The sequence below is a fragment of the Microtus ochrogaster genome, chromosome 22 (assembly GCF_000317375.1).
Source record: "Microtus ochrogaster isolate Prairie Vole_2 chromosome 22, MicOch1.0, whole genome shotgun sequence".
Taxonomy (NCBI): domain Eukaryota; kingdom Metazoa; phylum Chordata; class Mammalia; order Rodentia; family Cricetidae; genus Microtus; species Microtus ochrogaster.
This window is the reverse complement of record NC_022023.1, coordinates 26,007,254-26,032,729: the sequence shown is the minus strand read 5'-3', so window position 1 is coordinate 26,032,729 and position 25,476 is coordinate 26,007,254. Positions and strand designations below refer to the sequence as shown.

The window sequence follows — 25,476 nt, the reverse complement described above, 5'->3', positions numbered from 1 at the left end:
GCGCCTGCGGCCTGTGTCCTCTGCTGCCGCTCTGGTCCCAGCCGGTCCCCGCCGGTCCCAGCCGGCCGCGGAGGGCGTCCTCCGGTGGCCTCCGCCATCCGGGTTCCCCTGTTTCTGTTTTTGGCTCCTGCCTTTGCCCCTGCTGTGTCATTTAGAATAAATGAAATACACAATATCTTAATGGTATGAAGTTTAAGTCCAATGTGATACCTTAATTTAATCTCTTTTTATTTGCATTCTATTTCTTTATTTTATAGCAGGGTGGGGCATGTTCATGCAATGGTGCGTGAGGTGGGGTCAGGCAACAACTTATTGGAGTTGGTCCTCTGTCCTCACTATGTGGGTTGTGGGGACCAAACTCAAGTCTTTTACTTCCTGGTCCATCTCAAGAGCCCCACTGTAGCTCCTAAAGAGGTGGAAAGGGAAAGGCTTTTAAAAGATCTCTATTCCCTTTACCACATCCCAGAGGCAACTATCATTAAGATTGGAGTATATATATCTCTCGAGTCTTCCTCTCTTTAGGCTTAGGAAATTTGACCTCAAACAGAAGAAGCCTTTGCTCTATTACACCTACCTCCTTATGGAAGCACACATTAAGATTTATGAAAATATTCTCTGCACATGCTTATTCGTTGATGTCCATTAACTAAGCTTTGGGGGAAGCGCTAAAAGGTGTTAGAGACAGAGCATTCTTCATTTCTATCCTGCTCCAACACTGGTGGTCAATCTCGATTATTAACTTCATTTGATGGAGACAAGACAAGGCAATTAGTCAATCCCATCTCTGAGTGAATCCATGAGGGCATGACCAGAGAGGTCTAGACCATGGTGGCTTTGACCTAACAAATGGCTTACTCATTACTCGGTCCAAAACTCTTAAGGGGAATAGCTTAATGAAGGAAGTGGGTCACTGGGAGTGTAACTTCGAATGGGGACCTCTTCCTGTCTTTGCTGTGCTTTCTGGTTTCTGTAAAGAGGGCAGCTCTGCTCCATCCTGCCTATATGCCTCACCACAGTCTCCTATGAAGAACTAGCCAGTCAAAGACTGAAACCTCTCAGACTGTGAGCCAAACCTTCCTCCTTGAGGTGTCTCTCTTGGGGGTTTGTCACAGTGAGGACTGACTGTGCACCTGACTACTAAGCCTTTGTTTCCCTATTCAAAAAAAAAATCTCGTCTCCATAGGGATGGGTCAGGCAGCTTTGTTCCTGGAGAGACGCTCAGTTGAATGGCAGTAGCCTTTCTGCTTCACTTTCATTCCAAGAAGCTATGCAAACGTGCGGGACTGATGTTATATAATGGGCCCTACTATGATTTCTTTTGTGGAGAATTTTTCCTTGCTGACAGGAATTACAGTTAAAGAGACTCTGCAGCATGCAGCTGGCAGAGCAGATGTTGCAGTCTTTTTTTTTTTTTTTAAGTAAATTGATGCAGAGAAAGCTAGTTTTTCCCGATTTCCTGACAAGGACCAATGTAGACCTATGTAGTGGCCTTTTCCGGTTTGGTGCCTTGAGGAGGCTGAGGTGATCGGGGTCTGTGTTGGTTAGCTCTCCACCACTGGGATGAGTCCCCAAGAGAAGCATCTTCTGAGGAAGATGTAGAGGGTCCAGTTGCTGTCCATCAGATCCATCGCTTTTAGGTCACCTGTGCAATCTGGGTGGGATGGCTGGCATTGCCCAGGGGAGGAAATGGCTCACCACATAGCAGGAGAGCAAAAAAGGAGGAAGGGACTGAGCCCTTCACTCCCCTTCAAGAGTACGTTCCCCAAAGACCTAAAGGCCTCCTCCCACCAAGCCCACCACTTAGACACCCACCACCTCCCAATAATGCCACCTCAGTGACCTCAACTCCAGGGCAGTTGGGAAATCTTAGATACAGACTACAGACTATTACATCCCTGGTCTCCAGTGCCCCTGACCTGAATAGTTGTTTCTTTCCATGAAACACTGAATACTGGTGGCCTGTTTTCCACAGGAGTTCCATGGTTTAGTTACCATTTATTTACCTAGCAGAGCTCACATTGCTGGCAACCTGGGATTTTTCTCTAGTCTTTGTTTACACATCCTAAGCATTTCGACGCCCCGGCTCATAACCTCACACAGCTCTCGTGTTTTGTGATCAAGAGCAGTTTTCTTTTATGTTTTCTTTTGCTGCGTTTTATCACCAGGCTGGTAATGATTGCAATCAATCATTATAAGCAATGGCCCTTAACCCACCCTTGTGCAAGAGAGTCTTATAAATAAACTGACCCTTTGTTTTCTAGGGTTTTTTTTTTAATCTAAGCATCTGCACCTTGGAAAAATTAAAATGCAATTATTGGAAGGCTCTTTTGCTGGCTGCTGCCCATAGCACTGCATGCTATGCAGTTAAAGTGGGAAGCCCATTCTGCCAGCACCCAGCGAAGTATTTGTGTGGCATTTAAGGTCTGCTGGTTCAGCAACAGAGCCCTTAAGCAGGCATGCTCAGGACAGCAAGCACAGGACATCTGGTCATGTTATACCTCCTTTCGCACCACGTGACTGCCTTAGAATGTATGCTTCTGATTGCCTATAATTGGTTCATTGACCCAGAATGACTGTGACCTGTGTTTCACACTGTAGTGTGTGTCTTGGTGTGTGTGTGTGTGTGTGTGTGTGTGTGTGTGTGTGTGTGTCCCATGCACACACCATCAGGGCTTGTAGCAGCTTACTATCTGCTTATTGATGGACTGCCAGTGGCAACCCACAAAACATTTTAAAACAGAACCAGAATATGACCTTGAAGGCAATAGGCGGCCAGATTGCATCCTTTCTGGATGCTGTTTTCTTTCATCCCATTGTCTGTGTTGTTGGATTGTTAAGTCCACGTGCATAAAATGTCTTTGGAGACCAAACTAGCATTTAACTTATTTCTTTGTTGCTGCTACTACTGCTGCTGCTTTTAAAATCTGCAACCTTGGCCATGCATGTTGCATATTTCCAGAGAAAGGTTGGCCTGTGGTACAGCACCGCTGCTCATCTTGTGGAATGTGGGATGTGTCGCCCATTGGTAGCCCCAGAACTGCATCTCTCTGCAAAACCTGCATGGGAGGCCCTTCTGTACCTCATGAAGGGGACCCAGAAAGAGGGAATGCCCTGTTTGTGCCCAAACTACGTGACAGCTTGATGATGTTTTTTCTTTGTGGTACTGTGGACCAAACCCTGCCCTCAGCATCACTCAGTTACCTCTGAGCTGTACTGAAAACCCTACTTTTCTCTTTCATGGAACCTCCAGGCATTGTTTCCCCCTCTTGCTCCAGAGGGGGAGGATAAGAGTGACCACAAATAGCGAAAGGTGTGGGAAGCACAGCAACCAGCACCCAGAGCTGGTTTCATGCTAAGTTCATTTCTAAATGGGGGAGGGGGCGGTCATTTTTAATGAGATAATTTCCCTTAGATAGTCCTCCTTCTTTCTGTGACAAATCCTTCCCTCCTGTGACATTTCAGGAAAATTAATGAAGGAGGTCTGAGCTCCGGCAGGATGGAGCTCAGTGGGTGGGTTGGTACCCATGGCGGTAGTGGGCAGGCATTGCTCCCTCAAGGGATCCCAGCATGGCACTGAGCCAGAATATAAAGCACAGCTGTGCTCCTCCATCAGCTCTCGGCCTCAGCCAATGGGACCTCACAAGGAGACCAGTTCATCCCCCGCCCCATTCTATCCAGGCCTTTGTGAAGGTCAGCCTGCACCGGGTGGATTACCAGTGATAAGGGAGGGCAGAGGGCAGGCACACAGAGACCTCGCTGCCTTAGTCTCTGGAGGGATGGACGTCCTGAGAACAGAGAGAACAGAAGTAACGAAGAGCTCTCTGGAAGGCAAGAAACCTGGAGCCCGCCTGCCGAAGACACTCCCCCTGCCCTGTGGCTGAGCTCTGAAGCCTTGCTCTCCTAGGCCATCCATGCTGTTCACCAGTGGGCCTTCCTCTCAGGGAAACACTGGCCATTGGCTTACTGATGCCCACTCAGACCTCCTACCCTCTGTACTCTGCCTCTTTCCCATACCCCTGCCCTGTGCCTCTCTTCTCCCCGAGGGTCAGGACTAAGGGGAGACAAAAGTACAAAACTTAAGGATGTCCTTCTCAAGGACATGTCCGAGCCAGAAGGACATCCTCCTTACGTTCCAAATCCGGCTTACTTTGCCGGTCTCTCTCTGAGCCCTAAGTGTCAAACCAGGTGAACTTGGTTTGGGTTGCTTCTGTTCTCAGGGATGAGAATGGAGGCAGATGCTTTGATAAGGCACGCAGCGCTCTGCCTGACCCACACCAGGAACCTGCGAGATGTTTGTGCTCACTGTCATTGCTATGGATACCTACACCGGCATCCTGCACAAGCCAGGCTCAGGGTCCTGCCTGGTAGGCAGCCGTGTCCCCATTTGCTCCTTTCCAGGCCGTGCGTGATTCTGGCTGTGTGGGTTTTCCCGGAGGTCAGGGCCTCCCCGTTCTGAAGAGGATGTGTTTTGTGTCTCTGCTGCAGGAATTGCTTACTTAGGAGGCGTGTGCAGCGCTAAGAGGAAATGTGTGCTTGCCGAAGACAATGGTCTCAATCTGGCCTTTACCATCGCCCACGAGCTGGGCCACAAGTAAGTATCAGACTCCAATGTTCTGCCTCCTTGCTTCTTCCCCAGACACATTTCCCACTGGAACTCCAAGAGCCCCAGGACACAGAAGCTCTGTGCCTTTGCTGATGCTGTAATAAAAAGGTCCACCCCACGGACGGCCTCTCGAGTGTGGAAATATTAATGTGAAGTTTATTTATTCTCAAAGCCAGCAATGAGATCTTCTTGGGCATCTTGGTTCGTGGTACTACTTTTTCCAAGCTCAGCACGGTCTTTTAATTCACTCCAAGGACATCATTCTAAAACGGTTGGATTTATCGCTAGGCTGTTCGCGTTCTGTTTCCTTTTCCGTCATTTCCAAAGCCCCACTTTCTGAATGGCCAATGCAATGTCTCTGTTTGGAAGAATCAGCTGCAACTCCCTTTGCACAGGGATGGAAAGTCTTTCATATTTTAATACTAAATATTCCTAGAGCCCTAGAGCCCAAAGGAGCCTTCTAGAGAATCTGGGGGCAGCCTCCTCCATCTTCAGGGGAGAAAACCGGGTGTTAGAAAGGTTGCAGTCACCTGCAGGAAGTCCCAGGGGCAGATAGCCAGCCTATTCTACAACCGTGGCCTGAGCGCTTACCCTTTCTGCTAGAAAGGATGTCTGTTTTATGTTTCTCTGAAGGGAAAATCTGTGATGTGACTGTGTAAGAACTTTAAAAAAAAAATCAAATTGAGGAAACCTGAGCATGCAGAGCAGTGGGAAAATTTATATTGGATTGTATAGAACATAAATGGAAATCTAGTTCTTGGGAAATGGTCGTAAATGGTTTACTAATGACCTCCCCAGGAAGGGGTCCAAGTCCTTAACTGTTATGTCCAGTCCAGTCGTTGCAAGAGGAAAGCCAGTGTATACAAAGGATGGAAAAGCAATTGTTTTCCTGGAGCAACAGCAAAGTCTCGGGCCTTCCTTTCTCTTTTGTCCTGTTTATCTGGTCCACGTGTAGGAGGTTTGGCAGTTGACTCCTCTGGACAGGTTGGAGACCCTGATGTGGGGCAGAGGGAGACTGTGCTGTGTGGATGTTGTGTGTGTAACATAGGAACATGTATTTATTGACCGAGGTCTAACAAAACCAGTCAGTGGCCCTGATGGACACCCTCGCTCCATGTCCATGCTGCTTCCTAGCTGTTGGTGACAGTACTTGGCCCTCACTATTTTTTTTTTCCATTGCATTTATATCCCTGCTTTCCAGTAGTTAAAACTCGGTACCCTAGGGCCTCATGAGCAAAGACCACCGTGGCCTCAGTAGGTGCCTATCTCAGTATGTGGAAGTGAATCAGCTGTTTAAGGGGTTTAAGAATGCAGAGCTTCAGGGATGAGGAGGGGAGCGTCTGTGAGTAGTCAAATAAGATTATATGGAGGAGCTGGAGAAATGGCTCAGTGGGAGAAAATGCTTACCACTCAAGCGTGCAGGCCTGAGTTCTGATCTTCAGAACCCAAGTAAAGCTAGGTGAGCTAGCATGTGTCTGTAATCCCCACCCTGCTGTGGTGAGATGGGGCAGGCAGAAGCAGCAGACTCCCTGGACTCTCACAGGCCAGCTAGCCTTGTGGGTACCACAATTCACCTGAGACCATTACCACCATCTGGACTGTGCTCTGAGTCACACACATACACACACACACACACACACACACACACACACACACGGGGGGGGTGGAGACACACAGACAGACATTCAGATAGACAGATTGTTCTTAAAGATGGTTTGAGGGGCTGGAACATAAATGCCCTTTAGCTATAGACTGTGTACAGTTTCTTGAAGAATTCTTGATAGCTTGTTACTAAACTCTAATTACCTACAAAAACCAAACTCTATCGTGAATCAAAGCCAATTAGCTACTAAGCAGTGGTTAAGATCATGTACTGCTCTTTGTAGAGGATCTGGGTTCAAGTCCTGACACCCACATCTGGCTGCTCACTTTGGTTATAAGGGACCTGATGTCCTCAGGCCTCCACAGACATCTATTCGAATGTGATGGACACAGAGAGACCCACATAGGCACACATACATACATACATACACATAAATTAAAAAAAGGATAAAGTTTTTGAGCTACTGGTACATCAATTGCAGTTTTCTGTGGCAGCATCCTGTACCACAGTCATTGTCACAGTGCTCTTTTTGTCACATACACTGGGGCACACATATGCCACATTATGAAAGCACAGAGGCCTTTTCTTCCTGACGAACCGCTGGGTCAAAGACTGGCTGCTTAGCCCAGGAGGTCTGCAGTGCTGAATGGCTAGACGCAGGCATCCTTCAGTACCCGTTCAGCTATAGACTGTGTACAGTTACTTGTAGAATTCTTTATAGCTTGCTACTAAACTCTAATTACCTACAAAAACAAACACTGTTGTGAATGGAAGCCAATAAAGCCTGCCAACATTTGGCCTCCTCCAAGTCGGGTGATTACAGTGTTTCCCAAGGAAGTCTGTTGTCTGAGTAGTGTCTTTGTTGGGCTACAGCGCCCTACCCACCTCCAACCCCCACCTGCCAAGCCACATAATCCCTCTCTGAAATCCCCTCTAGTCACCCTGGTTAAGGACAGTGGGGGATGGGCCATATGGACTGCTTAGAAATGGGAAGGCTTGCACTCTCTGCAAAGGCAAAGGCCAAACCCAAAATGGGTGGGTGATGCTCTGGGATAGTGTGTGGTCCTCCAACGTGTCCTTTTGGATATGTTGAGGGGGTCCCCAGGTCACGGATACTCTAGTCCCTGCTGACAAAGTACTGATAAGGGGAGGTGTCAAGTGTACTGTGCGTCTTTATACCAGGGTCTTGGCTCTTCCTTTCCTTCCTAGCATGGCCCCTTGTCAGGACCCTCTGTGAGCAGCTGTGCTCCATCCCACCTGCAGGTGGAACATTCTCCTTCCACATGAGCCACACGTTTCATTTGTGTGTGGACCATCTGACTTCATGATTTTGCTTCTGGTTTGATTTTAATTAAAAAAAAAAAAATATCTCCCCGCGGGTGTGAGAGGGAGTTTTTTTCAGCAGTGACCTCACCAGCATCTGAGAATTGTGCTTTCCTTCCTATTCATTCTGGGGGATATCTTTGTATGTACGCCTAGTTTCATCTTGTTAAAAGATGATTGATTTTATGTGTATGTGTGTCTTGTCTGCATGTATGCTTGTGTCCCCTCGAGCTTGACTGGTGTCCAGGGACCTCAGAAGGGAATGTTGAATCTGCTGGAACTGGAATTGCAGACAGTTGTGAGCTGCCTTGTGGGTGCTGGGACTCAATCCTGGGTCCTCTAAGGGAGTAGCTGATGCTTTAAACCACTGAACCATCTTCTAACTCCACAGAGTTTTCTCTTAACTCTTTTGTCAAAGTTGATTTATTTGGGACCATAAAAGACTTGAATCCAATTTACAACCACCTATGTCCTCGATCATAATTTAAGTAGACAGTTCTTGCACTGATAATGTCAATCATTCACAGAGGACACAGATTAGTAGCATACTAATGGTGTTTAGGCTGGATCAGAACTTATTTGCTAACCATGTCCTAGAGGGCGGGTGCTGGGTAAGACGCTTCCCATCCTTTCAGTGAATGAGCCAGCCTAATGGGTAGATATTGTTTACCTCCTACTTGAGAACCAGAAGTTGGGAAATTAGAGCCGAATTTGTTGTCTTTTTAGCCTTTCGTACATAACACAAAATGTGTTTAAACCTACTCATCCCTCCCCTTCAATTTCTTCTCCGTGTGCCCCACCACTGTTCTCTCCCAATTTTGCTGTTTTTTGTTTTTTTTTCCAAACCCATTGCATCTGCTTCGTGCTGCCAGTATGTGCATGAGCACAGGCCATTCAGTGCGGGGTGAGTAGCCTCTTAGGGGCCCCCTCCCTGAAGAAAACTGACTTTCTCCAGTAGCCATCAGCTGCCAATAGCTCCACAGCCAGGGGTAGCACTTGCTGACCGCCCCATGCTGGGATGCTGTCTGGTTTGAGCTCCCACAGGTCTTGTGCAAGCAGTCACAGCTCCTGAGAGTTCATATGTGAAGTTGCCTGTTGCATCCAGAAAATGCTGTCTTCCTGCAGTCAGCTACTGCTTCAGACAGAGTCTTTCCAGTTCCTTTTCCATGGTGATCCCTGGGAGAAGGGGTGTGGTATAGATGTCCTGCTCGTGGCTGTGCACACTGCCGTGGTGATCTCTGGGAGAAGGGGTGTGGTGGAGATGTCCTGCTCGTGGCTGTGCACTCTGCCGTGGTGATTTCTGGGAGAAGAGGTGTAGTGGAGATGTTTGTGGCTGTGCACTCTGCCGTGGTGATCTCTGGGAGAAGGGGTGTGGTGGAGATGTCCTACTCGTGGCTATGCACTCTGCCGTGGTGATTTCTTGGAGAAGGGGTATGGTGGAGATGTCCTGCTCGTGGCTGTGCACTCTGCCGTGGTGATTTCTGGGAGAAGAGGTGTAGTGGAGATGTTTGTGGCTGTGCGCTCTGCCGTGGTGATCCCTGGGAGAAGGGGTGTGGTGTAGATGTCCTGCTCGTGGCTGTGCACTCTGCCGTGGTGATTTCTGGGAGAAGGGGTGTGGTGGAGATGTCCTGCTCATGGCTGTGGACTCTGCCATCATGTTTTCTCTGGCAATAAACTAGTTGTGGGTTTCTCTGTTATTCATAATCTACCACAAAAAAAAAAAATAAAAAAGCTTCTCTGATGAGGATTGAGAGCTGCTCTATCCAGGGGTATAAGGCAGGTTGATATCATGTCCACTTAGCAGAACAAGTTCGGCCTACCCAGCCATGGGCTCTTGGCCCCATTAGCCATGCCAGTCATGGCTTCAATCTTGTGTAGCAGGCCTTGGATACAATCAGAGGGCGACTGGTGTTTCCAAGGACATTTGTAGCACTGATTTTAAAAAAAAAAAAAAAATTCATGATCTTTGGGATAGAGAGATGGCTCAGTAATTAAGAGTACTTACTTGAGTTCAATTCCTAACACCCATGTCAGACAGCTCACAACTGCTTATAGCTCCAGGGAATTCAACATCCTTTTCTGGCTTTCTTGGGTTCCTGTACACCATGACATTTACATACATATACAGAGAGAAAGAGAGAGGGAGGGAGAGAGAGAGAGAGAGAGAGAGAGAGAGAGAGAGAGAGAGAGAGAGAGAATATGTTTAGTCTCTAGTTGGCATGATTTGGGATCATTTGTATGATAATGCATTTGATATAAAAATAGACCCACTAAAATAAGGGTCCAAATAACAAGATACCATCTATTGAAGGAAATAAATGCTATGGGCAGTTGCTCACTTGCTGTAAACAACATTCACAGGGCAGAAGTACCAACAATGATACTGAAATCAATCTGCCCCTCGGCCCTGATCTAGAAGGCAGGAGGTGCCAGACGTGCCATAGGGGCTCCAGACCCTGGGAAAGGTTGTGCGAGCCTGGAAGGGGGTTGCTTTGTTTGCTGTCTGGAGGATGAGTGGACTGGGAACTGTTCTCAGACTGACAGCAGTTTTGATCTCTCAAGAGAATATCTTTGACCTTGATTGGCTGCTTGCCCAATAAAGACTGTCCTGTCTGGCAGTCCCATGCTGTTTTGGTTCTGGTGCATAGATACACCGGCCATATGCTTTGACGGAACACAGCTGTCTCCTTCTCTTCTAGTGACCGCATAAGAAACCCCAGTGGTAAAGCAGGTATATGTTAGCCCTTTGCCCTTTTCATCCTGCTGTGGCTACTGGTGGTAGCATCTAATCATGGGAAGATGAAGATGGTTGCAGTAGGTCTCTTTCACCTCAGAGGTCTGTGATACAGCTGCTAGTTGATAGGGTGCAGTCTATGAAGGGATGGGGGCAATCTTTGGAGTGTGACAACCCATATGGACCAACATGGTCCAAGTAATCAGATTCCTTATGTGGAGAGGTACAAGGTACTGATCAGAGGAATGGCGAGAAGTAAGCATTTCTTCCTCCCTCATAGGCCCATGACTTTAAAGTTCAGCCTTCATCAGTGTTGAAAAAGATTGTCTCACTTGATTATATATATATGTGTGTGTGTGTGTGTGTGTGTATGTGTATATATATATGTATATATATGTCAGACCCCTACTGATTGCATTTGAAGCAAAAAATTCAGGGATACCATTTTGGGTCAAGAAAGGAAATGGTAGAGATTGCAGTATTACCTTAAGAATATTACATATACATGCATGTGTATGCATGCATGCCTCTGCATATGTATATGTGTGTATGCATGTGTGTGTGTATGTATAGATAGGCTGTCAGAGTTGAAGTTATAGTGTAAAATGATTCTATGAGAGTTGGTTTGACCCTCTTTACGTTTTGAGAGGTCATGTCAAATGTGGCAGCGAGTACCAAGAGAGGCACGTAGTTGTGAGAGCTTGTCTGGTGCAGTGGAAGGCCTGGAAATCAGCAGAGAGAGTTGGTAGTCTAGGCTAAGGGAAACCGAGATTGTGTGCAGGCGGCACAGATGTATGCAGTGTGTGTTCATGCAGAGAATGTTGCATGCCTTTCAGCTGGGTAAGGCCAAGTGGTCCTGGGCAATGTCGAAAGCTATAGTCCTTTAGGTGGGCTGGTGGGGAAATGAACATTTCACATCCTGACTACCCATGCAGAAAATGTATGAGTATGTGTATGAGTAGTGATTTTCCTTGGCAGAAAATAATCTTTGTTGAATGTAGGAGCTTTGTTAGACAAGCCTGAACTGCACTGGGGTGAATCAGTGTCTACCTGGCAATCCTGTACAAACTCTGCATCTTTTACAACACCGAGCAGAAAGTCTTCTCAGATGACACAAATGCCACTTGCGATGCCAGTCTCTTGCTTCTGATCCTCAGGGTGAATGTTTCCTTATCTGTGCGTTTTCCTGACATCTCTCTGCCCTTCTGAAAAACAGTTTCTCCCTGCTCTGAGAATTGCACCTTCTCTGGTCCATAGGCTGAGTCTGTGATCCCCAAACAAGGCTGGTCTCATAGAAATTTGGGCCCGGGCTTAGAAGCCATCTGAGCAGTGTGTTGTATCGATGCACCTGGGGTGTGCAGATACACCAGTGACCGTGCTTCCCCACAGTCAACTAAACCACTTGTCCTGAGGCTCTCCAGGAGGCTCTCTGTAGCCCAGGAGAGACCCACAGTAGACACGACATCACAGAGGGTCCATCAGTGCTCTTCCAACCACCAGGCACCTTCTGGCTTCTGTCTATCACTCCCATATCCCTATCCTTCTGGGGGACCCTCCGTATTGAGCCACAGTGATGCTGAAAACTGTTTTGCCTTCCTGGACCTGTCCCCTCTGTCACCCTTAGTTTGCATGCATTTTCCCTGCTAGTCAATCAGTCATACTGTAAGGGGGTTTGGTCTGGGTATCTTTCAACTGTCTCCTCCCAGGGCATTTTACTAAGCGTACAGCACAGAGCCTAAAATCACCTGTAATGGGATGTTGGAGAAGAAGATGGAAATGTGGAGGGGCACAGTCTCATATCAGATGCACTGGTCAGGAACTCTGTTTAGTCATCTAGTTGTTACATAAGCACTTGTAGACGCAAACATTATACACAATCTCAGTCAAACTACTTGTGCTCACCGTCCTTGAGGCACAGATCCACACAACACCATGATTAGATTGTACGGCAGCATGAACAGAGCCGGGGCCACCACAGGTACCTGGATGGCTCTAGCAGATCGCACGAATCCTCAGAACTGGACCCTCTTCACTCTAGATGTTTCCTGCCAGGATGTGACGTCACAGAGGTGAGCCGAGGATAGCAGGGGTCAGGGGGAACGCAGCTGACTGTGTACTCAAGGACTTTCTTGACCGCTGCGCTACTCAAAACATGAGGGATCCAATCTCTGGGACACGAAGCCGACGGGAAGTAGGCCGAAGCACGTCTGGAGCAGAGGGGAGGGAAGGAAGGAGGCGGGTGGAGAAATGTTCTCATAACTGGAGTCGACACAGTTCAAATGAAAAGGAATTGTCTTGGCCCCAGAGCAGGAAGGAAAGCAAACCGTAACCCAGATGTGGGAGGCGCGGAAGCTCGTCTGTAATTTGTATTAAGGAAGAACTGCCTGGTACAATGTGAGGAACGCCGAGGGAATGCATACAGCTCTGGGCTGGCAGGTCGCCTGCTAGCAGCCTGTGTGGTGTAGCTGGCTTGTGTGTTATACCTGGGAGGTGGAGGGCACCACACTCCATCTGACGGGTTAGCCTTATAAGGAAGGGGCTACATAGACTCTCTGAAAATGTCATAACTGGTTAGAAATATTGAATTAAGACAGTTGGTCCACTCAGAGCCTGGCCCTCTTCAGGACCAAGAAGGGGGCATCTTTTCCTCACAAGGGCATGGTGTCTTGGGTCTGGTTGTGGCCTAGGGTTTTCTGGCAGGTTCCTTGTTGGTCCTATGACCTCATCTTCATCTTCTAATCAGCTTCCACAGCCCCTGGAGGCTACTACTCCACCCTTCCTTACTAAAGGGTCATCGTGGTGGGTGGCTACCTGCAAGGACTCAGAGAGATTCGGGAGTATGGTTTCATTTCTTTTACCCCCTCCCCCACCAAAGTCAGTCCTAGCATTCTTTGTTGGGTGTGGCTTTATTATCCAAATCCAGAAAGGTCCATAACATGCTGTCCTCATTTCCTTTTATACATTTGTCCATATTTCATTTTTTTGCTACTTCGGATCTCGGAGTTTGCTATGTAAATCAAGCTGCCCTGATCCATGACATTTCAGCAGAGTAGAACTCTTAGTGAATGGAGCTGGCCCAAAACTTCACCCATGTTTCTTCTTCCTCCTCCTCCCCTTCTCTAAGAGTCCTGTATCCATCCCATGCTGGGGGTTGTTGTGTTGTGTTGCTTGGTTTGGGTTTTGGGTTTTTGTTTGTTTGTTTGGTTGGTTGGTTGGTTTTTAGAGACAGGGTTTCTCTGTGTAACTTTGGAGCCTGTTCTGGAACTTGCTCTGTAGATCAGGCTGGCCTTGAACTCACAGAGATCTGCCTGCCTCTGCCTCCTGGGAGTAAAGGTGTGTGCCACTACCACCCAGTTATGTGCCACCAGCCCTGCTCAATGATGCTTTTAAAAGTGGCCCTTTTGCCCCCAGCTCCATTCCTCCTCCTCCAGCATTCAGGCCTGCAGAGTCACTACAGAGCTTCCATTGCCTTCCAAACATGCAACTCGGAAGCCCGTGTGAGGAGAAGGCACTTCTGGTCTTCTGTAAAGTGCAGAATCCTGCCCTCAAAAGAGCCTTGACCACGGCATTTTTCAGTCTGCCCAGGCCAAGCCTGACACCTTTCTGCGGAACAGACCACTATGAAACCACAATGTAGTCCCACCTGCCTGCTGAGCAGTGTGAACCAGCACCTGTTAGCTGGATGTCATCGCTATAATAGAAAACCCAACTGCCAGGAGGCGCCTCTGCCCCAGAGTGGCAGTTCTGTGATACAACTGTGATGGCCTCTATATTGGTACCAGTCTTTACCCCAAAAATGATGTGTGTTTATCTGCTGAATTGCCATGCCCAGAACACAGTCATCCAAGATGGTGGTGTGCACCCATGGGAGGAGAGCGAGTCTGGCTGAAGAGCCCCAGCTGCAGCCCCTCAGAGCTCCCTTCCTTCACGGACCCTGCCAGGACTTAGATGAGACCCAACTTTCTCCTTAGACTGCCAAGACTCCTGGTAGCTTCAGCTAAGTGACTTTTCTCATCCTTTGTGGAGCTAGAAAGACTCCTGGAGTCATCTTAGCCTCATCCTGTAGGTGGCAAGCAGCTTCCTTCCCACAACTACAAGTGGCTAAGACTTGGGCCAGAGACTGCAGCATAGCGCTCCTTCCGTGCAGGGACAGAAGCTGGGCTGCAGCCCTGTGAAACGTCTGTCCTGTTCATTGCATCCACTTCCCGTTACTTAGAACAATGGTTCTCAACCTAATGGGTCATGACCCTCTTGGGTGAGGGGTTTACGTATCAAGTATGTGACCTATATATGAGATTTTTACATTACAATTCATAACAGTAGAAAAATTATAGTTATGAAGTGGCAATGAAATAATTTTATGGTTGGGGGTCACTACAACTTGAGGAACCATTATTAAAGGGCCACATTATTAGAAAGGTTGAAAACCATTGAGGTCACCCTCCTATATGACTTAGGTTTCTGGAATCTATGAAATAGGTATAGCCTCTCTTTAAAAATGGATGGACCCTTTTTTCAACTAAAATCCTTGTGCATTGAATGCCTACTACTGGTGGAAAATTCTAAACCAAATAGCCAAGAATACTTGTAGATGCCGAGACCCCGGGGATCCAGCCACCAGACTGGTAACTAGCATACTCTGGTTAAGGACCCTTTCAGCCCTTTCTGTTTTGTGCACATAGGACATATTCATACCTTGCATGTAGCTGGTGACTTAATCATTCAGCAGAAAGTCTAAGTTGAAGGACTCAGAACTCTGGGAGAGCTGTGGAACCACATATTGTGTTGCTGATACCCCAGCAGGACTTAGAAGTTGCCAGGGACCAGTACATGAATCTACGAGTGGCCTTTTGGGAACAATACCAACAAGTGGATGGATGTAAACGAGGGAAGTTATCATTTCTATCAAATCACTGGCAGCATTGATCTTCAAGATTCCATCTCATTTCACACAGGCACACTCCTGAGAAAGACCTCTGTGATTCTGGGACTCTTGAATTATCATTAGGTATGACAAGGGGGTGGGTTTGGAAGTGTCGAGGTCCCTGGTGAGACCAGGGCTGGGAGGCAAGACTGGCAGCTGTGGTAAGAAGCAGAGCCCTGTGGTCTTGGGACACGTGATCTTGGGAGCTTCGACTTGTCCCTGTGCCTTAGTATGACTTCGTCAGCTTGCAACTGGAGGGATTGTTGGTGAGACCAGGGAGGAGACACCAGAGTGGTTCTCTGAAGTCACACTACACTTACTGCTGGTGTCTCCCATCCAGGGTGTGACATATGCAGTAAGATCCCTGCTGTGGGGCAACTGCAGGTACTCCGAGGCCCAAAGGACAAGACAGCCACTGATGACCTAATGGCTCCTGTTACTTGGTTTCTGCTCTTAGGTATTTTCACCTATATAACTCCTTCAGACAGAGCAGTGAGCACAGTCTTGTAACTGATCCCTACTGAGCCCACAGTTGACAGTATTTGGGGGTTCTTCAAGAGGTGGGACACCTAGATTAATGAAGGGCCTGCTCATCTTGGTGGCACTTGCTATCTAATCGGCCAAGGGTGTCAAAAATGTCTCCTTACCCATAGCAACCACTGCCAGAAAGAAAGAGGCACCTGGGTTCCTGGGAGCTGCCTGCTGTACACAGTCCAGCCTACTCAGCAGAGCAAGCTCCCCTTGAATGCCTTCCCTGATCCCCACTAGATGGCCCCTTCTCTTTGACCATTGTCACCTTGAACTTATTTTTTTCCATGTCCAGTTCAGCATCTGGCAAAGGAGATTGAGGAAGTCCCTATCTTTGGCACTGTTCAGACTGTAGCAGTACTGTCAAACTTCATCTGTGGCTTTGCTCTTTAGCGTGGTCTGAGGATTGGTACCTCCCCAGCACCTTGGAGAATGCTAGGAACTCAGGTCCCTACGTGATTTATGTGCACATGGAAAAGATGGTTAAAGCATGCTAAAGGGGTAGCCTTTTCTACCTGAGTCATCTCAGGGTACATTCACTCCTAGCTGCATGCTGGAGCCATAAGAATTCATATGGCTGTGCATCATTTAATGCGTCACAGTGATGCATTCTGAGAAAGGCATAGATTTGCATCATCGTGTGACTGGTATGGAGCATGTTGACGCATCCCCCATGCCCAGACAGTACAGGGCAGTCGCCCTGCGTGGTTTCTTCATACAATGCTGCTGCCTCACATGCCATGCATTTATACAGTGAACTTTATTTTGTTGGTAAACTTCCCAGTAAGATAACAAATATGGTATGGCTCATCCATAAATGGGCGACGTAGTTATCAAGTATGTGTCCTGTGCTTTCTTTTGATAGGTAGTATAGGCTTGCTCACACCACCAGCAGGTGAGCGGAGCCTTGCACAGTGAAGCTCAGATGGCTACAGTACCTACCAGTTCTTCAGAGACCCCATTATAATTATCGGTGACCACCATTGTCTATGTGGACTGCCACAGAATACCATAATTAGCTCAGGATTACAGCTTGAGAAAATGCCTCTGCCTTCTCTTTCTCTGTGTCTCTCTCCTTCCCTCCCTCCCTCTCTTTTTTTCTAGTACTGGAGTGTGTTTTGTTTTTGTTTCTGTGTGTCCCTGTGGATGCTGGGCATATATGTGACAGTGTTCATGGAGGCTAGAGGAGTGTTTCAGATCCTCTGGAGCTGGAATTGCAGGTAGTTGTAAGCCAGTCGACCTTGGTATTTGGGAGCAAAATTCTGGTCCTCTGGAAGAGCAGAAAGCACTCGTAACAATTGGGCTATGTCTCCATGGAGCCCCACTAGAGCTGTGGGAATTACTTTCTTGCCCTCTGTGCAAATATTCCTTGGCTACAGAGATATAGGAGGATTGCAGAGTTTGCTGCTAGGTTCCTTTGGTTTCTCCCTGAAGCTCAGAGGTCATATCCTACTAAATATAGTTGGAATGACCATCATTGCTTCTGTTACAATCCCCACTCACTCTAAACGTTTAGCTTGATACATCATAAAATCTGTGTGTGTGTGTGTGTGTTTGTGCATGTGCATTTGCGTGTGCGTGCGTGCATGCGCGTGTGTGTGTGTGTGTGTGTGTGTGTGTGTGTAGCTGAACTCTCATGTTGAACTCTTGGATTTTTGACAGAGTAGTTTGGAAACATGTTTGCTCACTCAGACTTTGTGCTGCCTATGAAATGGGGATTTTCCATGTGGAAAATGGAAAGGAGCAGGACAGTCTACAATAGGAAACGGAATGTGAGGCATGTCCTCAGAGTCCCCAGAGCAGTGGCATTGGCTGCAGTGCCTTGGCCAGGGCTGGAAATGCCAGCACTGCTGTCCACTCTGCTCTGGCCACACATTCAGTTATTTTTGGTTTGAAGGCAGAAGCTGAAGCCTGAGCCATGGTATTTTTTCCTAGACAGTGACATCTTCCCACTCCTGCTGCCAATGACCCATATGTACAAAGCCATTCCCACGGTCCCTGTAGATGTTAATAAACATCCACAGAGGGCAAGTTGGCTTCTTTATTTGTCCTAGGGTATTATTTTCTTCTCAGGTGTGACATGTGTTTACCTATGGTATCAAATACCAGTGTAACCTCCAAATGCTGTGTGAAAATGTCTAGAATCTGAAGATTGACAGTCAGCCCTGGCATTCAGGACCCTAACCACTCCTGGCTACAACATGAATTGTTTTAAAGATTATTATCTTCCCTAAGAAGCTGGGTTGCCCTTTGGGGGTTGAGCCTGTAACTCCCAATGCTTACCTTCAGTGGACCATGCGCGTATAGCAAGTCACACAAAGGTATTAGAAAATTCATTTACTTTTGCAAAGGAGCTCAGGAAAGAAAGCCCAAAGGGCCAGTTACCAAAGTGGAAAGAAAGCTCAGGAGTCCTGGCCTGGACCCAGCCCAAAGCAATTGTTTTCAAACTTGGGAACTTTGAAATGGCTATAAATGCAAAGGGCACACTGTGCTTAGCAGAGCTAGCCCCTGGCTGGGTTTTCTTCTATGACTGAATGCATAATGCCTCATAGAGCCTGTCTTCATCTGTAGGCTTGCCATCATAGCCTTGACTACCCAACAAGTCTTACCTGGTTCCCATGCAGCCTGAGGTTGCTGGATATACCTGGTGCCATTTGCAACCAAAGTACTGGATAAACAGGTCAACCAGTTGTTTCCCATGATTCAGTTTCTTGGCCAACATTAAAAGACCAACAGGAAAAGTTAACAAAATGCAGTAATGTCTAATTGTGTTTCATTTTCATCCCAGTGCTTTAAAGACAATAGCATCGACACTTTATTGAGAGGAAAATAAAGTCCAAGAACCCCTGATAAGAAACACAGAGTTTAAACTCTTTGTGAGTATTAAAGACCACATGCTATATGTCTTACAGCTTATCAGGTGGCATTTAAAATAAGTCCCAGATGTACTAGATGTACAGGAGACAAACAGTGTGGTTTACTGTAAGCTTTGCCAGGATTCATTCAAGCCAGCACACATATCTGTGTCTCCTTCTTTTCTATTCTCCACAGACAGACATTACTAATTGATCACACATATCTATCTCCTTCTTTGCTGTTCTCCCCAGACAGATATTACTAATTGATCACACACATTTGTCTCTCCTTCTTTGCTGTTCTCCACAAACAGGCATTACTAATTGATTACACATATTTGTCTCTCCTTCTTTGCTGTTCTCCACAGACAGACATTACTAATTGATCCTGGGACCCTTCCCACTGAGTCCCAATTCTTAACCTCCTTAACTTTACAGGCAGCCACTGCCAATATATTTGGGTTAGAAACTGATCCTCCATCTTGTATGGGAGAAGCTATGCTAAGACAGTGCATTCTTAGGTTGCATTGATATGGCCTCCTCTCCAGAAGTGTCCTATCAAAAGGCCAATGCAGTTTCTTTATTTAACCAGTGAAAGCAACACAAATACAGAAGGACCTCCTACACCACCTACCCCTTCATTTTGCTCTATAGTCAAACAAAAGTTATAACAACACCTGAACAAATGAACACGCACACACACATACAAACAACAATAACAACAACTCATATATATATGAGTGAGAATAAGGCAATTCTATTTGCAAAATGAGGGGGTTAGAGCTCAGGTTGTAGCTTACTGGTCTAGCACTTGTCTGCTGTGTACTGAGGTCTAGACTCCATCCGCAGCATGGCCGAAGGATGGAAGAGGGATAATAGGAGTAACATAGGCTAAGCAGAAGTAACAGTACTCATTGAAAGAGGTAAAATGAAAACATAACTCAGAGGATGGCAAGAAAAAAGAAACAATGGAAAGAGAGCTCCATGCCTATAGTTACCCCAGTGTGCACTGTATAAGAAGCACTGGCTAAACGACGTGCATTGGCAAATGGATTTAAAAACACTGTGTGCTCCATATACAGTCTAAAACAGGGCTGCTTGAGCTTGTGGCCCCGCTTTATCTGAGAACATTTTACACAACTTTGGGTATACAAGTAGATGAACTATGTATACAAATGAAGCATTTACTATAAATAAATCATAAATTCGTTCTAAAATAATTCTTTGATATACATACAATTTCACCATTTGTTAAAGATAAAAGGACAGTTACATCATAATGTAATGAATGTGATTGCTCATTTTTACATAAATAATGATATTTTGTTTGGATATTTGATACTGTAAAGCATAAAACATTTTCATAGTTGACGGATATTTTCATTGTATAGTCATCAATGATGGGAACGATGATTATATGAGTCATAATGTAAAATGTCTAAGCAGACATATGCTTAGGGCCATTTGAGAAATTGCTAAAAATTCTGTCTTAACCTGTCAAGTACTCTTATTTTTTTTTAATTGAAACATTCTCTCCTGGAGGGAGAAGGGAGCCTCAAGACTCAAGAAGATAAAACTCAGAAGGTTCAGCAGGTTCATGAAACTTGTAAGACTCAGAGAGGGCCAAAAGTTACAAGATGTAGGAGGCCTTTCTCAAGGTGTTTGTGCAGTTAACAGTTGCTTAGAGAGATCATTGCCGTGCAGGGTGCTCTAGGGAAGCAACAGAGCCATCACCTGTGCTGGGTGGCCTTTCAGAGATGCAGCTGCCTTTGAATTCCATACACCTCTGAGCAACCCCTTGCCCAAGCTTCTGTAAGTAACAACCTCCCTTCCCACCAAAAACAAGCCATTGGTTGGTTTAGCTAGACTTGAATCATTTCTTAGGTCTAGCATTGGTGGCACATCTAGGGTAAAGAGATGTTTGTTTGAAATCCATCCAGGGAAAGTCATACAACACAATCCTAAACCAAAATCCCTTTAATTATGTTGTTGTTATTATTTTTAACAAAATTCAAGTCAGTAACTCAGACACCAGCTCTTACTGTCGGATACCTGAGGAAGGGTGAGTGGGAGCTGTTGCAAGTCTTTGTTTTCTGTGGGCAACCATGGTGTTTCCAGAGGAGCAGAAAACGTCATAGACACACAGTCTCTGCAGTCGCTAGCACGCCAGCTCTGTGCAGATGGGTGCCCCTAGCACTGCATGATGGGAAGGCAAGTGTACAATGCAACAGGCAGTGCTGTCCAGTCAGAGCAGTGACGTCATGAGACCCAGCAGGATGCCTACTACTGGAAGCACCTCTAATTTGTTACATGTTTGATCTGTAAATTAGATTTTGGTTGTTTTGTGTTCAGAAAACTGTTACTGTTGCTATATTTTACACCTTGCCCTCCCCCACATTATTTTATGTGGAAACACATGGCATCACAACCCACAGTTTAAGAAGTCCCTAGATCTAAAAGAAACCAACCTAAGAGCTTTGGTTGACTAGATACTTGTTCTCTTCAAACTCATGTAGAACTTTCGACCAGATAAGCTTTATCCTGGGCCATACAACAAACCAGAACAAGCGTTAGGAGCTGGGGCAATGCAAAATGTATTCTATGAGGCAATGAAATCAAACCACATATCAATAACAAAGACAACGGAAAAGTCTTTCTCCTGCTACACAGCTGATTCCAGGTCAGGGATCCTGGAAGCTATCAGCTGATTCTTCTCCCTCCATCATCCGTCTCAGAGGAGGAATGCTGGGATTATAGTGTATGCCACAACATCCAACCCTTTATGTGGAGTTCAAGGGTCAGATCTGGGTCATCTGAGTGGCTAATGCTTTATGCACTGAGACATTTCTTTGGCCCCTGCACAGTTTTTATGCATCAGTTTAGAAACTTTAAACTAAAATGCAGAAAATGTAAGCTAAAACTACCTGGATATCCCTAGGCCACGATGATTTCACTGAACAATTTTACCAAACACTCAAAGAAAAATTAGTCATTTTATGTAGTGTCTTATAGTAAGCTGAAAAGGAAGGAACATTTTCCAATTAAGTGTAAGAAGCTGTATTGCTCTGATATTAAAATATGCAAAAATATAGCTTAATATCTCTCAAGAGAATTTTAGAAAATTAAATCCAATTGTGTGTGTGTGTGTGTGCGTGTTTGGGAAAGAGAGAGGGAGAGAATGAATGAATGAATGAATGAATGAATGAATGAATGATGAAAATGCAAAGCTATGACCAAGGGGATTTATTTTAGGTACCCAAAACTGGTTTAATTTCAGTTTATCAATTTGTATATTATGTCAATATCCCAATGAAGGAAAGTCATATCTATCCATATACAAAATTCATTTGTCAGTGTATCTAACTTGTATTGTCTTCTGCTCATGGTAACAACCTACATCATTTGGGAACACGGGGAATGGTCCTCAGCTCTCCAAGAGCATCAACAAAACCGGCACAATTAATACTCTGAACAGCAAACCTTTCTAAGCTGGAAAGAACCTACACATCTACTAAGTCATGTACAGGATTTGTCTGGGGAAAATCACATGCCGAACCATAGACCAAAAGAGGCTTGTGTTCCTGAAGAGACACAGCATTCTGGGATTGAAGACTTAACATCATAAAGAAGCCATTAGTTCTTCCAGAGTTGATCTGTAGGTTCAATGCTGTTCTTATTAAAAGGTTAGCACTGCTTTTCTGGCAGAGATAAAAAGAGAGATTCTCAAACTCTCAAGGAAAACTATGGGCCCTAGAGTGGCCAAAGCCATCCAAGAAAATGAACACCAGAGGGGAACATGTCATGCTCCTGATTCTGATCTTCCTCCGTAGCTGAGGTGTTCTTTTGAGGGAAAAGAAACGTTGTTCCGTGAGTAACAGGGAACCCAGAAATAGAGTCACAAAAATATACCTGGTTTTTTAACAGAAATACAAAAGTGACTTAGTGCAGGTTATAATTTAAAAGAAAATATTGCAAATTCAGACATCCATTGATGAAGAAAAAAGAGCCTTGACATAAATGTCATACTTGCCCCCCAAAACTTACCTCAAAGTGAATTATGAACTTCAGTGCAAACTACTACACTTCCAGGAAATAAGACATGGGAGGCAAGCCTGGAAGCTGGGGCTGGGCAGCGCTCTTAGCTCTCACAGAACACCATCCAAGCCAAAGAAAAGGCTGGAACCATCAGTGTTGAAGCTTTGCTGTGTGAAAGGCCCTCTTAATAGTATTAAAGACATTCAGTAAAAATAAATTACAGTAAGCTGTAAACAGCCCTGAGAACATGGTGGAAAAGCCCCAACAGGCATTTCACAGAAGAGAACAACGGGGTGCAGGACGTGTGGATAGAGAGGAAGCGCTTCAGTGTCAGCGTCATTAACGGGGAAATGCAGACTCAGTCAACGATGTGTTGCCACCACACACAACTAGATGGCCTCTGCAAGAAGAGGGACATCCAGTGCAGGTCAGGCTGCAGAAAATCAAGTCACTCCCACATCACTGGTGAAAGTATAAAACAACAGAGCTACTCTACAAAACAGTTTGAAGATTTCTCTTGAAACTAAAACTACCCAAGCTCTTGGGAGGAAGAGGCAGGAAGAGCAAGAGTTCAAGACCATCTTCAACTGCGTAGCTAGTTCAAGGTCAGTGTGGAGTACATGAGACCCCATCTCAAACCCTGGAGCTTACAAACGGTCCAGTGGTTAACGCCCTGTGCACTCACCCCAGCGAACTGGTGACGCCGTCGCCTAGAAACCTGCATGTGTACGTTAAAGCAGTTGTCCTCATAATTGCCCCCAAAGTAAAACTACCTAATCCTCCAATGGGTAGACAATTAAATTGTGGTTCATCCATTTCCTGAACTACTACCTACCAATTAAAAGTGTTTGAATTCTAAATAGACACAGAAACTTAAATAAATCTCAAATTATGCTGATTTAAAAAAAAAAAACAAACAAACAAGCTCCCTTTCAGAGGAATAGGCCATACATGGTTCCATTCATTCAAGTGAACTAGCATAATTGGAGGGATGGAGCTGAGATTGATGGTTGTTAGGGCTTAAGGGATAAGGGAGAGCGTGGGTAAACCCATAAAGGAAAGTGTGGGTGATGGTAACATGTGAGCTTTCCGACGGTGGCAGCAATTCCAGGGGACTGCATGTGTTCGAATTGTCTTCAGCTGGAGCCAGGCACCCAGCAGAGAACACAGCTTAACTGGAAAATCAGAACAGGTTCTGTGGGGCGTGGTGATTGCAAACTTCTGATCTCCATTATTGGGCGGTGATGCAAGATGTCACCGGGGAAGACTGCGTCTAAGGTGCAGAGATCCGGCTTGCGTTTGGATTTTCAACCTTTGTTACATTTCTGACTATTTTAAATTTAAGAATTTTTCTTAAAAAAAATAGAGAATTGCCTTGAGAGACCATCCAGGCTGTACCTGCTAGTAGGGATTTCCACAGGTAGGCAGAGGTGGGCATCTGTGCTTTTCAGAACACAGATGGCACCCACGGGCAGCCATATTTGTGAATGTGAGCTTCCTGGTGTGAGTGGCTGTCATGACCATTGTCATCCTTCCCTCACTGTGACGGCAAGGCTTGCATAGCTCTTGCTCTGTGCCCTTCCATTTGAAGCCCTTAACCTCCACCATCATGTCTAACCATCAGCGGTACTTGCCATCCCACATTCACTGCTATGGTCAGGACATCTTCCAGTGTGGGTCAGCTGACCCAGATGCATGATCCTGGAAGTGGAGAAAGTAGAGTCTCCTTATGCTCACCCATTGGCACTGAATTCCCTTTGGAGAGACTCCTGGATTGGCATGGGGTTGTAGTTCATCAAGGAGCCCAAAGCCTCCTTGACTTTTCCCCGTAACAAAAGGGAATGGAGACTTGAAAATGGAGAGGAGGGTATTGCTGTTGACTGTGTCCATACTTCTCAGCAGGGTGGTCCCTCTGCCGGAACAGGCTAAGAGGAGTGGACAGAAGACATTGGAAAGCCTTTCTTGTTGTGGTCTTTAGATTTTGAATTCCTTTCTCTCCTCCCTGAAGTACCTTCTAGATGTAGATGTGTGTGCTGTAGTTGTGGTTCTATAGGTCCATTTGGAACCCAGAGCATGTCCACCAGGAGAGACGGAACAGGAGCATAGGCCCAAGGCCTGTAGGACTCAGCCAGCTGTTGACACTGTCAACACAGCTAGTAGGAAATACAGCATGCAAGGCCTTGCTGGACACACTGAGGGCTGTGGTTTGAATATGCTCTGATGGGAGGTGAGCCCTTCTCAAGGAATGGTCCACTCTGGCCGTGTGTGGTCTCCTCTTCTGTATTCTGCATTCATCAGTTTCTGTCCAGTTTCCACAGTGATTGAAGAAGCTGGAGCCCCAACAAGAGGAGTCCTCCCTCTCTTGGACTTCTCCACTTTCATCCTGGCAAACCCAAGTAAACCTCTGCTGTTTGTAAATTAGCCAGCCTCAGAGTTCTGTTATCAGAAAGCTAAGACAAGGAGGTTGACTCAGGAATTGTTACAAGGAAGACATTACAATGGAGGCCCATCCTCGTGTGAATCCATTGATTTTGTTTGACTTACTCGTCTGGCAGTAGGGTCTGCAGAGCACATCGCAAGTGAGGCCAATATCTTGCATGTGGTTGCGTTATCTTTTTGGGTACCTGGGTCAATTTGTTCCACAACTTGACATGTCCTGAAAGACAAAAAGTTTTGTCTGCTCAAAAGAGATGTTTCTTTTTTTTAAATTTATTTATTTATTAAAGATTTCTGTCTCTTCCCTACCACCGCTTCCCATTTCCCTCCCCCTCCCCCAATCATTTCCCTCTCCCTCGTCGGCCCAAAGAGCAATCAGGGTTCCCTGCCCTGTGGGAAGTCCAAGGACCACCCACCTCCGTCCAGGTCTAATAA

At 46.1% G+C, this 25,476-nt stretch overlaps 1 protein-coding gene across 1 annotated transcript in view; it reads left to right on the top strand.

Moving 5' to 3' along the window:
* Adamts17 (ADAM metallopeptidase with thrombospondin type 1 motif 17) overlaps positions 1-25,476 on the top strand; it is a 302,714-nt gene that overhangs the window by 128,056 nt on the left and 149,182 nt on the right. Inside the window, exon 8 of the mRNA XM_005357779.2 lies at positions 4,486-4,591. Within this exon, the coding sequence (XP_005357836.1) occupies positions 4,486-4,591 (106 nt within the window). The remainder of the gene's footprint in view (positions 1-4,485; positions 4,592-25,476) is intronic.